The sequence below is a fragment of the Synchiropus splendidus genome, chromosome 10 (assembly GCF_027744825.2).
Source record: "Synchiropus splendidus isolate RoL2022-P1 chromosome 10, RoL_Sspl_1.0, whole genome shotgun sequence".
NCBI lineage: Eukaryota > Metazoa > Chordata > Actinopteri > Syngnathiformes > Callionymidae > Synchiropus > Synchiropus splendidus.
In genome coordinates this window covers 10,098,447-10,113,765 of record NC_071343.1, presented here as the reverse complement: position 1 = coordinate 10,113,765, position 15,319 = coordinate 10,098,447, and the positions used below count along the sequence as shown (strand labels likewise).

The following is a 15,319-nucleotide window of genomic DNA, read 5'->3' as shown; positions in this document are numbered from 1 at the left end:
ACTATTTTTTTCTGTTTTCTGAACAACATCCCTGTGTAAAGGCATGATGTCAGCGGGTAGAGACAAAACCAGGCGACACCATTGTAAGTCAAGATTCCACTGTTTCTATTGTGAATTTGAAATAGCCTGTTTCACTTTACGGTACTGAGCCTGTCTAAAGTGCACTTTAATTGTCTTGTGGCTCCTGCTGTCTAATAAACAACCGTCCAACCAAAACCTGCCGCCGGTAAAACAATCTTCTCATCTTTCACCCGTGTGGTTAAATATCAAAACGGTTTCTTTCCTCATTAGTGGATTTTTACCGTAAATCTGATCGAAAAGAAAACTCTATCACAGAGGCCATTAGTCAACAATTTCCTGCTGATAAGACTGAAACCAGAACTTGCCTCACTGTTTGACAGTTTAATGTTTAACTGCCCTTCCCTTCGTGGGAGGGAGTGTTGGCCAACGCTGCTTCAGACTCAAGTGGTGTCTGGAACCAGAACTGTGAGGAGCACTGGAGATCCCGGATGCTTTTTCAGGACCTGATCATGAGCTTTCATGCAGGACGTTGATGGAGGGTTTTCCGGCGGACCTTTTTGGAGTACCGATTTCTGGAATGTCTGACTTGACCCGGAGACGCTTGTCAGCATCGAAGACGACGGTTCACCTCTGAGTTCTGGATTTATCAGTGTGGACCGCCCTGAATCTGATAAGCTCAAACGGTCAAAATCACACCTGGTGAGTTTGTTCTCGCCGCTGCTCGATCATGAGCCAGGACATGGAGAACCCTGAGGAGAAAGACTGGACGGAGCTGGAACCTTCGTACCCCATCAAAATCTTCCTGACCATCCTCTACAGCCTGATGCTGGTGGTGGGAATTGTGGGGAACTCCGTCACGATCAGGGTCACGCAGGTTCTGCGGCAGAACGGCTACCTGCAGAAGAATGTGACTGACCACATGGTCAGTCTGGCCTGTTCTGACCTGCTGGTGCTTCTCATTGGGATGCCTGTGGAACTCTCCAGTGCGATCTGGTTCCCGTTCACCTCAGCTTCCGGCAACGTCTCGTGTAAGATCTACAACTTTCTCTTCGAGGCCTGCAGCTATGCCACCGTCCTCAACGTCGCCACGCTGAGTTTTGAGCGCTACATGGCCATTTGCCACCCCTTCAAATACAAAACATTTGGCGGGAAACGCGCCACCGCTTTGATCACGGTCGCCTGGGTGGTGTCGGTGCTGGTGGCCTTGCCGTTGCTCTTCGCCACAGGGACGCAGGGCGTCTTCACAGACCGGTCCGACCACCCGGTCCAGAATCTGACCTTCTGCACCAACCTGCGTGAGCGCTGGGTGATGTACCAGGCCAGCATCTTCGTGTCCTTCATCCTCTACATGCTGGTGCTAGTAGGCGTTGCCTTCATGTGTCGAGCCATGATCTTGGTGCTGCGACGGCCTATGGCGCCCACGGACAACCAGGTCAACGCAAAACCCAAGCACGAGAGTGTGAAGGTCAAGACGGCCCGGAAGCAGACTATCATCTTTTTAGGTAAGACAACCTGAGTCTCTTTCTGTTGAGGTTTGAGAAATGCCATTTACTTCTTCATGGAACTTATTCACATCTAAATCAAGTTTCCTCTCAAGTTGTGATGAAGTGCAGTTTCTCCTTTTACCTTCATAAGATGGTAACAATGGTGACAGTTCCGGAAATTGATCTCAGTTGGAAATATTGTGAAAGCTGATCTATGTTTCACACCACAATGTTCCAGTGTTTGAGGGTAATTTCACCAAGCTAGCTTTTCATCAGCAGAAGCTAATGCTAACAATTGCGTTAAACCCATTTAAACAGCGACAATCGACTGACTCTCTCTTCTTCTCTAACTTCACAAATTGAATGATTCCGTTTTGTGGGCTGCGATAAGTCGGGCTATTTTTGGAAATGCTCTCCTCCGTTCTTGATAGAGGTTCGACTCCCGAGCTCGCAAAAGCCTCCAGTGAAACATGACAATATCATATGGTATGTATTAGCGTTAGCAAGCATCAGTTGCATGACTTTTTTTTAGGTGTAGCGGGAGGAGCTCATTGACATGCACGTATCGGATGTTGTGTTCATGGTCAGGTCTAGAGCGACTACGACTCAGGATAGTTCTTCAAACCAAGTTAGCTCTATATATATATATATATATATATATATATATATATATATATATATATATATATATAAAATATCTGGCTGTAGTCAAAGCACGACACGGTATTGAAGGGTAGATGAGGTTTCATGAAACAGTGTCCTGATTTTCAGCGGCCACCAGATGGCACCGTCTGCTGCAAAATGTTTTGTCTTGAATAATTGTCTCAATGAAACACATTATTTCTAACCCAAGAGCACCATCTAGTCACCGCTGAGAATCACGGCACTGTTTCATTAACCAAGCAATACTGTTTCACGATACCTCATCTACCCATCACTGGACGAGAGCATCCGTTTATACGTCGCAGTGTTGACCTCCGACCTGAATTTTCCACAGCTCTTCCGTGACCACAACTTGACTCCATGACTGTATGAACCGGGGTGAACTGTTTGTGTCAGGGTGAGTGGTGGACCACCCAAGACCTTTCCTCCTGTGATGTGAGCCTGGTACAGACAAACCTCCCGACTCACCACATTGGAATTCCTCTCAGCTCTTATTCACACTTTCAGGAAATCGATTTGGTCATGGTTGATTCAAGCCTGTGGTTAGACAAACTCTGTTTTTCCAGTCTCTTGGAGGTAAAAGAGAAACCTCGACACTGCAGCCTGTGCAGGTACGGCCTGCCTGACCTGACCCACTGGTTATGACTCATCCTTAATTCTCAAAGCAGCGTCCCCCCAACTCAGAACTATTGTCGGTCTTTTCTATGACTTCCCTCTGACCTGGACCGACTCGGCAGCAGTGCGACTGGAATCAGAGAGGGAGACAGAGAGAGAGAGAATTGCTCTTAAAGGCCACTGCAACATCAATAATCCTGCAATGTTGGAAAGTTCATCTCTTCAGGATGTTTTCGCCGCAGACAAAATCTATAACGTCGGACCTTTCTGGTATCGAAAGTTTGACTCCAGGTCCTCGGGTCAGTCGTCTATCAAGCCGAGACATTTAATCTTCCTGTCCCGCAGGAACAAATCTGTGAAGGATCTGACTTTGGCTTTGATATTTCTAAGAGCGGTTAAAATGATTTTTTTTTTTTAGGAAAGTATAAAGACTCCATGACATGTGTTGGCTTGAAGAACTTTTCTTCTGTCAAGTTTCTTTTGATTTTCAATGCTTTTCCCTACTTTTCAGTCCAATTTTCTCACGTAAAAATGTGCATCTGGTCTCATATTGGAAGTCTCACACTATGATTTATTTTGTTTCATGTTCTTTTTTTCCTGATATTGGAGTTTCTTTTATCGTGAAACTCCTACCCCCCTCCCCCACACCACATTTTTGAAATGCTGACTCTCAAGGTTGTGTAGTTTATTTTGTTTTACCTGATGAATTTTAGTTGTTTTTTTATCTTTAAAAAAATATTTTTTGTAAATTGAAGATTTTTTTTTCTGTCGACTGCTCTCCCCTTCCAATTATCCATATCCGTTTGATTTACACTTTTAAAAGTGAAATTTATTTTAGACTTCTGGCTGGATAAAAACTCTAACCTAGAAAAACAACACTGGGATATATTATGACATGAGCATGATTATTTGTTTTTATACTATATATCATATATTTTGGGAAAGTACATTCTTTTTTACTCAAAAATGAATGTCATAAATATGTTCATGATTTCTGGTTATGTTAGGTCCAGCAGATAAGGCCTTGCTGCAGTTTATTTATTTATTGGTTGTTTTATTTTTATTACCCGTCTGGTATGCTTAGTTGTTCTTTACTAACTGTTTTCAATCTTTATTTTTTTATATGTAATTTTCTTTTTTAAAGCAGCCATTGTTGTTTGTTACTGTTGGATTGTCGCCTAGTTTTTTGACAGAAAAGGTTGAATGCTCAAGTTGCTCGAGCGAACTGGGTGTAACTCTTCATGCTTTTAACATTTGCGAAGAGTTGTGGAAGCTGTCGACGTGTTTGGGTTCAGACTTCAAATGAGTAAATGTGGTGACTTCTGAATCCCTTGTCATTCGTTTTTGGGGTCATTGGGAGTTTCTCTGTCTCTGTTTATCACTCGATTCAAACGGTCTGAAGTTTCTGTGTGGTCACGTGACCTGTGTTCCAGTTCATTCTCTTGGAGAGTCAGAAAGTTCCTCTGTGATTCGAAGCGCTGATGTGAGTCACCGCTGATCCCCGCTTCTCCTCCTCCTCCTCCTCCTCCTCTTCCCCCTGATCAAGTCTAAATCCCGGCTGTGCCCAGAAACTCTGGAGGATAATTAAAGACTCGCTTGTTAAGATTCCATCACATCCAGGACATGAAGGCTAATGACTTGGGACGTGTTCGGGTCTGTCGGTAGGAGACCAGGTCTGTGATGGGAATAATAAGTCTAGTTACCTGACTGTGACTCTTGACCTCAGCTGAATGGTTTCCTCCTTATGAAGCATAAACACAAAAATAAAACATAAACAAAACAAAACAATAGCAAAACGCATTTACATTTCAAACAACATTGCAAAATTCACGTTTTTTGACTTTGAAAGTGTATTTCCAGAGTTTGTAGAGTTTGTTTGAACAATCCCCATGGCCATCCCCCACAATTGGTACAAGTGGAAAATTCCATACTATTTGGTCGCTTTCCATATGATTCTTTGGAAACACATTTACAAACTCATGTTTAAAAACTCAGAAAACAAATGTACATACTTTGAAAACAAATGTATAAAATGTGAAAACATATTCACAAACTTGGAAATACACTTACAAAATGTATTTGAAATGTTGTAGATGTGTTTTGCTATTTGTAAATGTGTGGGGTTTTAACTCTTTTGAAGTTTGAAACACTTAAATTTGAGTTTTTAAATTTGTTTCAAAATGTTAATGTGTTTTGCACTTCTACTATCTGGATGGGACCCCAGAAAGGTCAGGTCCATGTCAGGATGGAGTTGCTCCATCACTTATTTGCAGGTATCTAAGCAGGTATTTCAGAACAACAAGTCATGTTGCTGACGCTCACACCGGGCACCGCAGAAGTCGAATTGTGGTCATGGAACGGTCAGATCAAACTGGATTGTCTAGGTACTTTCTCGCCCATATTCAGACTCAAACATGAACATGCATTTGATCACTGGTTCCATGAGTCGTACTTATTTTCAGTTGAGGTCTTGACTGAGGTCTATTTGTTGTTGAGTCATCTGAGCTGATACGGTGGAGTTTAGGAATCGTAATTCAGCATCATGTGTCTGGGGTTGAGGGAGCACTGTCTATGCAGCATATGACCTCATGTCAGATGTGAAGAGCACAAGAAACTCCAGGGCCTGTGAGATATGGCCATCTCATAAGCATGACTGGATTCCTGAGTCTGAAGAGCTTCCCCTCCATGTTCTGCCTGAGTCAGAGAACATGAAGACGAACAATCTGCTTCCTGCCATACTCTGAGTCCCCGTGTCCAGTCGCCTCCCAGCTAGCCGGGGATCAATGAGCTGATTCATCACTCTCACACACGCCCGTACGTGCGGAATCAATCTCCGGTGCTGAGGCTCCGAGCAGCTCTCTGATCGATCCGTCATTTCCAGACCTCCACACGTGCTCCTGCTCTGCAGCGCCACACTGTGCTGAGCAGTCTTGGTGGACTTCCTGGGGTTCAGCTGATGAGCATGATGAGATCCAAGTTGCCGTTGACACGTTTGCCCACGTGAAACACGATCAAAGAGGGACGTTCTCCTCTGCAGCCCCACGTCTCCACCACCAACTTGTTTTTAGCTCCTGGAGAACACAATGTTAAAGCTCTAGTCAGAATTACTGAGAGGCCTCGAGACAATTTGTCGCATTATTTTGGTTGTTAACTGCTGTGTTTTTCATTTATCCATATACAAGTTACATCCAACTTACGACCGGGATCGGTCCCGACCAACCGGCGAGGGTTATAGCTGCTACTGTAGTGGTAGATGGCTGTGTGAGAGTGAGATGCTGGGATACTGTGCTGCTGTAACTGTCGTAAGCGTTGCCGGGCTGCTACGTGCTGCGGTGCCAGACATTGAATAAAAGAAAAAAAAAAGCATCTGCTGGCCGTGGTCGTAAGTACAGGTGGACGTAAGTCCTCACGGTATTTCGACAATAAAATCTCATTATTATTATTTTAATTTCTATATTCCTATACAGTGTTGACTTTCACTTGTTTCCTCCATGATTGATTTTATTTATATTATGTCTAGACCTACATAAATCCAGGTTTATGTTTTATTTATTATAACTCATTAATTTCTATTTCATGGAGAGACGATTTTGTATAGGGTCAAATTTATTTTCTTTGGCTTCAAATTTTTCTTTTTTTGTGTCTTATTGCTTTGTACATTTCTGTTTCATCTTTTGTAGTTTTCTTTGTTTTTTTTTCTTTTTTCTTTTTCAGTTTTTCATTTTGTTTTTAGTAGCAAAAATGTGGTCTTATCATTTAAGTGTCAAGATTTTTTAACATTTTTTTTGTCTTTTCTTTTTTGTAAGATCGATGGATGGAACTTTATTTATCCTTAGGGTAGACTCGATCGGGGAGACTACAATTCCAGGAGCAATGGATAGTTCAGCTGCTCACAGGTTATCAAAGATATAAGAGATATGAAACAATATAAAATAAAAAAAATGAAGGGAAATTGCGAGCTAAATATTAATGTTAAATATACATGCTATAAATAATGAATGTGAAGTAGACTTCCAGATTTATACAGCAGCTTTATTTATCTATGTATTTTGACTCTTCATGTTTTACCTCAAGTGACTTATACAGCAGTATAAGTCAATTGCTTTTTTGTGTGTGTTGTGCCTTCTTTTTTCTTTTTTTCACGATGGTCCATCCATCCATCTCCAACACACATGCACCCCAGGATCGCCAGGATTTGGTTAGTTTTAGGGCTAAACACGAGGATAGATTCTACCTATTAACCGGGATTATCTGTGGTTGAATGACCATTTGTTTTCCCCCCCGATGTCATCGAGCTTCAGCCACCACGTGATGATGCACTCCCACAGGACGGAAACAGTCCGACCCCAGAGCAGACTACAGCTCTAGAACCCCACGATAAAGTGGACTCGGCGATTCTGATATCTGCTCCATTTCTCTCCTCAGGACTGATCGTGGGATCACTGATGGTTTGCTGGCTTCCCAACCAGATCCGACGTCTGATGTTAGCCGCCGTCCCAAAGCATCTCTGGACCGTCTCCTACTTTCGCGGCTTCCTCATCCTCCATCCGGTGGCCGACAGCTTCTTCTATCTCAGCTCCGTCCTCAACCCTTTCATGTACAACATCTCCTCCAGGCAGTTCCGTCAGGTCTTCACCCAGGTCCTGCGCTGCCGTCTCACCATCCAGCACGTCAACAAGCGCACAGTGGTCAGCTCGCGCCCTGCGGGACAATCCCTGCGGCCGCTGTTACGCTCTTTACGCCGCAGCAGAGCTAGAACGACGGAGGCCGAACAAGAAGAACCTCCAAAAATCACCGCCTTTCAAAGCGACTCTGGCATCGAGTCTCAGATGAGTCGGACTGATGACTCAAATCAGACTCTTAAAATTAAGGATGGATTTTCTGAGAGCGAAATTTGAAGAGTTACTTGCAACAATAAAGCAAAATGAAATCATTTCCCTTCAACACAGTGGTTTTTGAAGAAGCGCAAATAAAACAAAGATGTTGCTCAGCCTTTGAAAGTTCACAGATTCCTCACAATTGAAGCGGAGAGCTTCTCTGCACTGGGAACACTTGTCTAATTAGGAAAAACCCTCAGATCACCCGACTGTCAGGGAACGTCTCGCATTAACTGTGGGCCAAGTTACGCACGGTGAAATCCAAAATCTCCAGTTAACAATGCAAGGTTTGGTTTCAGAGCCACATGGGACCTTTTGAGTCTCTGTCAACCTCATATGAGCGATTTAGGATCAATGAATATGATGTCACACAACAAACATGAACTCACCAGGAATATTTCCTTGAACAATCTTGATGTTGTCCACACAATGCAGCTTTGACAGTGGTGGTAAGACAAAAAAAGAAACACATTGTAGTGAAATCAGCTTTTATTTTCTGCTGTGTCCCATACAGAGGGAATCTTGACGTTGCTCCTCTGCATCGGTTGTAATAAAGTCAACATTGTTTCTGTATGTTCAACTTACAGTTCCCTGCCACTTATGAACAGGGGCAGAAAACTACTCTTTATTATAATGGTTTTCGTTGTTTTATCTGGTCTGAATAAAACAATATTGACGTGATACCAATACAAACCACCAGGGGTCAGTAATCAGTTTGTTACAATAATATTTTTGGACGTCATCGCCATCGTACAATTCACCGTTATAACACTATCGCCAGGCCACAATGGGGTCACGTGATTAATGCCGTATAAACTTTCAACACTAGAGAGCTGCTGTGTGCGATTCATGAAAACAAGTAACATTTTATGCGCTGTTTTAAATCGTTGCCATCTAAAGTGTATCAGTGAAATCGTAATTGTTGTCGTATACATGTTTCTGACTTGATATTAAACAAGTTATCAGATACAGTTTTAATGTTTCGGTGTCTGGCCAGGTGATACTACGCCCTTCTTTAATCCAGTCAGTGTTAAATCTGTCGGGGCGTCATGAGACAGTGAGGTGGCGCTCCTGGTTTTAAACTGGTGTGACATTTCATGAGAGAAAGTTGAAACCATAAGATGTTAGACCAGAGCAAGTGATGGGTTTATGAGGCTTCATGAAACAGTGTTTTCAGTGTCCACTCTCTGCTCTAAAATCTTTAGATTTAACCATCATAGAACAAGAGAAACTCCACCATCATGAACTAACGCATTGTTTTTGAATCAACAGCGCCACCTACTGAACTCGGAAAATATTGACTCTGTTTCATGAAGCCTCGTCAGCCTAGTTAAATCTTTAAGATGACCTCTAACTTAAATCAGAGTTCACTTGTCTCTTGTCATATTTCAGCAGATGAATCACAACAATGGTTTCCCCCGGACAGATTGACCATATACTCTTCATGAACTACACTCAAGAACAGCCTTAAATGAACGTTTGAACTGCCCTCATGACTCATTAGAAAAGAGGCCTCTTCACTTCACACATTCTGTTTTGAACACAATAAAAGACAAGCATTATTTCATAATGCACTTCTGTTTGTTCGCAGTCAGCCACCAGGGAGCGACACTGAGTACGGTTCATGCTCTCAGGCCGTCCTTGACTGCAAGAAAGCTTGATATCAAGTTCGAACTCCGTCACTCAAGAGAACGAACCTCCCACCGGTGTCCGTGTTTGTCTTCGTCAGCAGAGCGCCGTCACTAGCGGCAGCAGGAGAGCTAGCGGGGAGGCGCCCAGGGTCAGGGCCACGGACGGGTGGCCGCGTTTCTTTTGGCGAGGTCCATTGCAGAGGGGAGTGTTGCAGCAGGTGATGCAGACTGAGTAGAGCTTCCCTGTGCAGAACTGCTGGTAACCGGAGGAGGCGATGAGGCAGGCTCCAGACGAGGCACACGACTTACGGTAGTGGATCCCTGGAACCAGGAGGAGATGTTGTCATTGTCAGGTACTCTTTTAGCATCAGCCTCTCCACTGGCTGGTCTCAAAAAGCCTGAAATTTAAAGGCTACATCTGATAATCGGGAATCCAAAATTATCTCTTAGCATTTAGCTTCATAGCATTGTGGCACTAGATAAATAACCATCATAGTTTTAGACTTCACCTCCAGCGGAACCTCAGTGACTCATCGTCACCTCCCCAAACAAACTTTGGAGACTAATCACAACCTCATTCTTCTGGCCTGATACCGCGAATTAGCCGTGATGGGATCCGCCGGCTAATTTAGATAAGCCGTTAAATCAGAGCGCCGCTGCGGCCGCGTCGCTCTCACGCTGTCAGCCGCTGAAGTGACATCAACAAAAGAGTCTCCTCTCTCCGTGAATATTTATGAGGAGCCAGATTCTTCCAAATGGCAAGGTCCCATCGGGGGGGTGAGACCCAGTGTTTCCGCCATAACAAACGTTGAACTTCAGCTCAAGTAGATGTGAATGTTACGTGGCAACAAACATGTGGTAATATGTCATTGGCATTACGTAACAAGTGAGCGACAAGAGAGAACTATTCGGAAAAGTTCCGAGCCGTGAGGACCCTGAGCATGCTGATGTTTTTCATTGGAAAGTTACATCCATCTCCACATCTGAGACGCCTCACAGTCTCTCACTTAAAGGGGACAATTTTCCTGACTTATATTGAATTGTCCAACTCCAATGTTAATATCTCTGTGACTCCTTGGAAGCTGATTCAGTTTTACCTCTTCAAATCGTCTTGTATAGTTTGAATTCCTTTCCATCTGTAGCAAATCTCTACAGATCATAATGTCAACATGCCAGTTCTTACTGCACATTGTTATTCTAAGTTAGTGACATGTATTTTAGCTCTGGCGGGCCACTTCAAATGACTTGACCGACCAGATGTGGCCCCCAGGCCCTGCGCTTGATGCATGTACAATACAGGCCAAATGTTTCTTAAAGTTTTCTTCATTTCCACGACTATTTACATTGTAGATGAGCAAAACAGCATTGGGGTCTTTCTTCCTGTTCCTCCCCATCATCACCTGCATGATATAAGGGCGCAGACCTTCATGAGAACTCGGGCAGAACTCCTATTAAAGAGCTGTCGCCTTCAGAGTTCATCAAGTCTGCCCTTTAACTTTCTTGGACACAGACAGCTTTTCCTGCTCAGCAGCTGCAGCAGTGCTGGAGGAGGACACCGTCTTCATTTATGGGCAGGAGATGTGGTGAGTCATGTCCAACAACAAGCTTGTTTTAAAGAAACTCAAGTGACTGGAGTCGCTGTGCAGCCTGGCGAGTCTGTGGATGTGACTCACTCGAGAGCTCCACTTAAATGGAATCACTTTCTACACGAGTGAGTGAGTGAGTCCTCATAGTCAAGTCCAGAGCCAACACACATTGCTCCAGCAACCGACCGGGTTTGACCTGACCTGCTTCAGGCATCTCTTGGATCCAGGTCCTTTGTGTGGATGTGGCATTTGGAGATCAAGACCAAGAGGACACCAAGATATTTGGAGGTCGAGGCGGAGACATGACTAAGACAAGCTGCACCAGTCTGACAAACAACAGTCTTCAGGCTCCTTATTGGTGTTTGGTTTGGTAAAAAACCTGCACCCACTGTGGCCCCATGGTGGACCAGTTTGAAGCCAAAGAAAACAAACAATGAACCTGAACAAAAAGCCATAATCCTTCTTTTACCAATTATTATTACCTATTATGGCAGTTTTCTCTGTCGGTCTCGACTGGTCTTGAATAGAAGTCCACCCAGTCTGACACCAAGACAAGACCAAGTGAAAATGCATTTGAGACCATAAAAAGTGAAAACAATCTTGAGTACTACAACATGAAGAGATGGGCAGTAACTTGTTCCACTCACTCAAGTACTTGAGTAACTTCTTGAATATGTAGTATGTCTGAGAGCATACTGTATTTCATACTGAAATACAGTGCTGTGTATTTCAGTATGAAGGTGACCAAACTACGAAAACGTGAGGTGTAAACTTGACCTGTATATGTTCTATGATGCTGTGACTGAAGAAGAAAATAGTGTCGTCATTTTTAGAGGCCACTAGATGGCGCTCTTTGCTCTAGAATCCATGGATTTGAACACCCACGTAACAAGGTAACCACACATTTTTCAACCAAGAGCGCCACCTACTGAGCTCTGAAAATGAGGACAGTTTCCTGAAGCTTCACCAAAACATCAGTTGTTGACATGTGCAAGCAAGTCGTGTCACAATTATTTGTAGTGGTGTCACTTGTGTCACAAAGCCACATTGTTCATTGTGATCATTTTGTCAGATGAAATGAAACAAATTCAACGACCCTTTCCCCTGACTAAGACGAGACGATGACAAGACAGCACCAATGTAATGAAACACTGACTAAATATTTATTACTGTTGAGGAATAAAAACAAGAATAAAATGTGCAAGAATAAAAACCCCTGACAAGGAGAAACAAAAGAAAGCTTTCATGTGTTAATGCCAGCAGTTCTTCTACTGTAGGCTACGTCACGCATCCTCTAGCGCCGCCCCTGTGGCTTCCAAACTAAACTGCATGCAGGAAGAACACGGACAACACTGGAGCTGCAAATAGTTGAGGAAGGAAGAGAAACATGGCTGAGATCCATCTATCTGGACTCTGCTTCTGTCATGGCCTTCCGACAAGCTATAACTCTGCTCATGACTCTGCTCATCCGAATGTCAATCTCAACCTTTATGGGCTGCTTACAATAAGCGCATGCTACATGCTGTCACTCGATTATTATTAATAAGAAATAATAATAACCCTCATAGTAATATATATATATATATATATATATATATATATATATATATATATATATATATATATATATATATATATATGTTTTATATATATACAGTTATATAAATAAAGTTGTGTGTACTGTTGGGAGGAAGTACATTATTTGTAAATGTGTATTGAATCAACAAGCAAGACGCTTTTAGCAAAGTTTAATTGAAGAATCATTCAATTAAACACACTCATGTTTTTATTCCAGACTGGAATGAATAAACAAATCTCTGGAATCAAAAGAAACAGACTGAAATGTTTTGACTGAAACATCTTGTGTTTTCTTGACTAAAACTAGAGTAATACGTTGCAACTCTTAGTCGCCTAAAACATGATTAATAAAAAGTAAATGCCAATGAATAAATGTGACTATGACTAAAAATGAACTTTGACACAAGCCTAAATTGAAAAATGGGCGACAAAATCAACAAATGAACTTAACTTTAAAATGAACTTTTATTAATTTCTTTTAATTCCTGCTTTTGGTCGTCATCCACTTTTATTTTGGTTTTCTTTTCTCTGCACATTTCCTGTGCTCTGTCCACCTGAGCTTGTTCTGCTTATGGCACACACCTGGGACTGTGTCTGCAACCAGCACCTGCTGCTGTTCCTGCTACCATCATGGCACCTGTGCTGCATCATGGCACCTTATATCTGGTCTGTTTTATCTCCGTGTTTGCTTCTTAGTCTTTGAGCTTTAGTAGTCAAGTTAGCCACAACTCAGTTCTGCTATCTTTTCCCTTTGCTCTCAGCTGTGATTCCACCACCAGCTCATTATTGTTTGTTCTTATTTCCTCCCTTTTCTCTGTGCGTGACTTTTTGACCAGCACTTTACTTCGTGTAATTGGACTTCGTATTTTACCACGGACGTCCATTGTGTTTTTGGACAGGTTTTACTCCACAAGTCAGTGATTTGGTGCTGTGTGATTCAAAGTTTTCTGTCGACCTCCAGTTTGGTGACGCCTCCTCCAGTCTACTTTTGTGTCCCTCCATGTGTTAATATTTTTTTTTTTAATTCCATTCTTCTTGTCAAGTGTCTTTGCTGCTGGTTGTTACTGGGTCACTCACATGATAAGTGACTCAGTCCCTGAGTCATCCTCATCTCTATGCTTTATTAGAGATGAAAAATTTAATCTGTTTACTTCTCCTTGAATCATTGCCATTTACATTGACCTTAGAACATTTTTGGCTCCACCCACCTCTGGTCTTAACTTGCCCTTCTCCACATTAATCATTTTCATTTTGAGTCCTTAAATGCACCGCGGCAGAATTTATGCTCCCAAATCACCGTTCTCGTCCTTAAAAAGATGAATTTCTCGCCTTCGCAGCTCCTCAATATTTATGCAGCTAAGAGCTTTCATTTATATACAGTATATTTGGCTTTGTTTCAAGCCCATTTCTTCACAAAATCAATCTCTCTGGCGCGATCATTCATCAGACGGGCCGCTAGAGGACGAAGCCGACAGCAGTCGCTCACCGTCATCCTTCACCAACACTTCCTTCTGGCACATGTCCTGCACGTTGACTGTGCAGTTGACCACGAACTCTGGAGAAGAGCAGTCGTGCTTCGCCTCCTCGCACTGGTAGCACTGGATCTGCAGAGGCAGAGCTGCAGAGACACAGGGGTCGGCATTTCAGGCAGATTAGAAATCCATAGGGAATTTACACAGAACATGTGAAACAAAGCAAAAAAATTATATCCAAAATATTACGACTAAAAAATGAATTCACTCTCATGCTTCCATGATTTCTACCACTCATTTATCTGCTGCTGCTGCTGCAAAAAAAAAATCTGTGTTATTTAAATTTAATTTAATCTTCGTAAAGGTCTCAGTTATGCAGCTGCTCTCTTGAACAGACTTTCTCTGGCCAGCAAAATCACTAGAACAAATAGACTCCAAATTTCACGGCCGTACTCAACCTTCCCATTTGCTCCATCATGAACCTCATTGGTGTCTGTTTACTGAGTACCTCCACCTTCTGTGCTCTTCATTCAGGACCTCCTGACTTTGTCTCCACAGTTCTCCGTATGAGCTGTCCCTCAAATATAGTCTTCTGGAGTCACTCCCCAAAACAACCTCATGTCAAATGCATCTAACTTCTCGCACTCAAACTGAAAAACGGTGAACAGAATTATGAGAGCGATATACATTTAAATATAGTCTATGGAGGCTGCACTTTTGAAGATGTGGAGACTGATCTGGACAAACAAGAGCAAGTAAAAAAAAATCCTCTTCAGTGTCGATCCTGTTGCCACCTGAATTACCAGCGGACACTCGTGGAGTCGGGTTTTTGGGACCCCAAGTGCAGCCATACGTTTGATAAAGCTGTGAATTCAAACAAGTTCAAGCTTTCGACCTACCTGACCGGAAGAAAAGCAGCAGCAGCAGAGTCCAAACACTGATCTGCAGCATTGTCCACTCACAAGTCCAGATCCAGGTCACGGTCCAGTGAGCTCCAACATGAGACTCGAGGTGGAAGCGAGTCTGATGGGAAGAGAAGAAGCAGCTGGAGGAGAGGCATGATGAGAGGAGGGAGAAGAGAGGAGGGAGCCAGGCTGGAGGCAGACTCTTATACACTTGCTCCGCCACACACATGCTCGCTGACTGTCATCTTCTCCTTCACACACACACACACACACACACACAGGGGCGCGCAGTCACATGAAATCTTAAACTGTCTCACTCTCACACTTTCTCACTCTTTTATTCACAGAAACCTCACTCACTCAAGACGGCGTTGAGCCTGAGGGTTTTGATTTTCCGTTCCATATCCTTTCACACTCTCAGTGGAGTGAGGAGCTCAGTCATCCAGGGGAGATTCGAAGTGGAACTCAACCAACCACTCTTTGAATA

General features: G+C 43.1%; 2 protein-coding genes across 2 annotated transcripts; one reads left to right on the top strand and one right to left on the bottom strand.

Annotated features, from left to right (window-relative positions):
• Positions 1 to 478: 478 nt before the first annotated feature.
• Positions 479 to 8,654, top strand: gpr39 (G protein-coupled receptor 39). The gene is made up of 2 exons (XM_053877150.1): positions 479 to 1,523; positions 7,209 to 8,654. The coding sequence occupies exons 1-2, from the start codon at positions 749 to 751 to the stop codon at positions 7,679 to 7,681; spliced, it is 1,248 nt and encodes a 415-aa protein (XP_053733125.1). The 5' UTR covers positions 479 to 748; the 3' UTR covers positions 7,682 to 8,654.
• On the bottom strand, positions 8,105 to 14,993 carry LOC128765912 (ly6/PLAUR domain-containing protein 1-like). The gene is made up of 3 exons (XM_053877151.1): positions 14,827 to 14,993; positions 13,942 to 14,073; positions 8,105 to 9,612 (listed from the first exon to the last, which is right to left on the bottom strand). Exons 1-3 carry the CDS (start codon positions 14,876 to 14,878, stop codon positions 9,386 to 9,388), a joined length of 411 nt encoding a protein of 136 aa, XP_053733126.1. The 5' UTR covers positions 14,879 to 14,993; the 3' UTR covers positions 8,105 to 9,385.
• Positions 14,994 to 15,319: the final 326 nt, after the last annotated feature.

Coding starts and splice junctions, on each gene's coding strand:
- gpr39 (XM_053877150.1), top strand. CDS start 749: ATGAGCCAGGACATGGAGAACCCTGAGGAGAAAGACTGGACGGAGCTG. Junction 1,524..7,208: donor GCAGACTATCATCTTTTTAG/GTAAGACAACCT, acceptor TTCTCTCCTCAG/GACTGATCGTGGGATCACTG.
- LOC128765912 (XM_053877151.1), bottom strand. CDS start 14,878: ATGCTGCAGATCAGTGTTTGGACTCTGCTGCTGCTGCTTTTCTTCCGG. Junction 14,074..14,826: donor GCTGCTTTTCTTCCGGTCAG/GTAGGTCGAAAG, acceptor GTGTCTCTGCAG/CTCTGCCTCTGCAGATCCAG. Junction 9,613..13,941: donor AGTGTTGGTGAAGGATGACG/GTGAGCGACTGC, acceptor TCCTGGTTCCAG/GGATCCACTACCGTAAGTCG.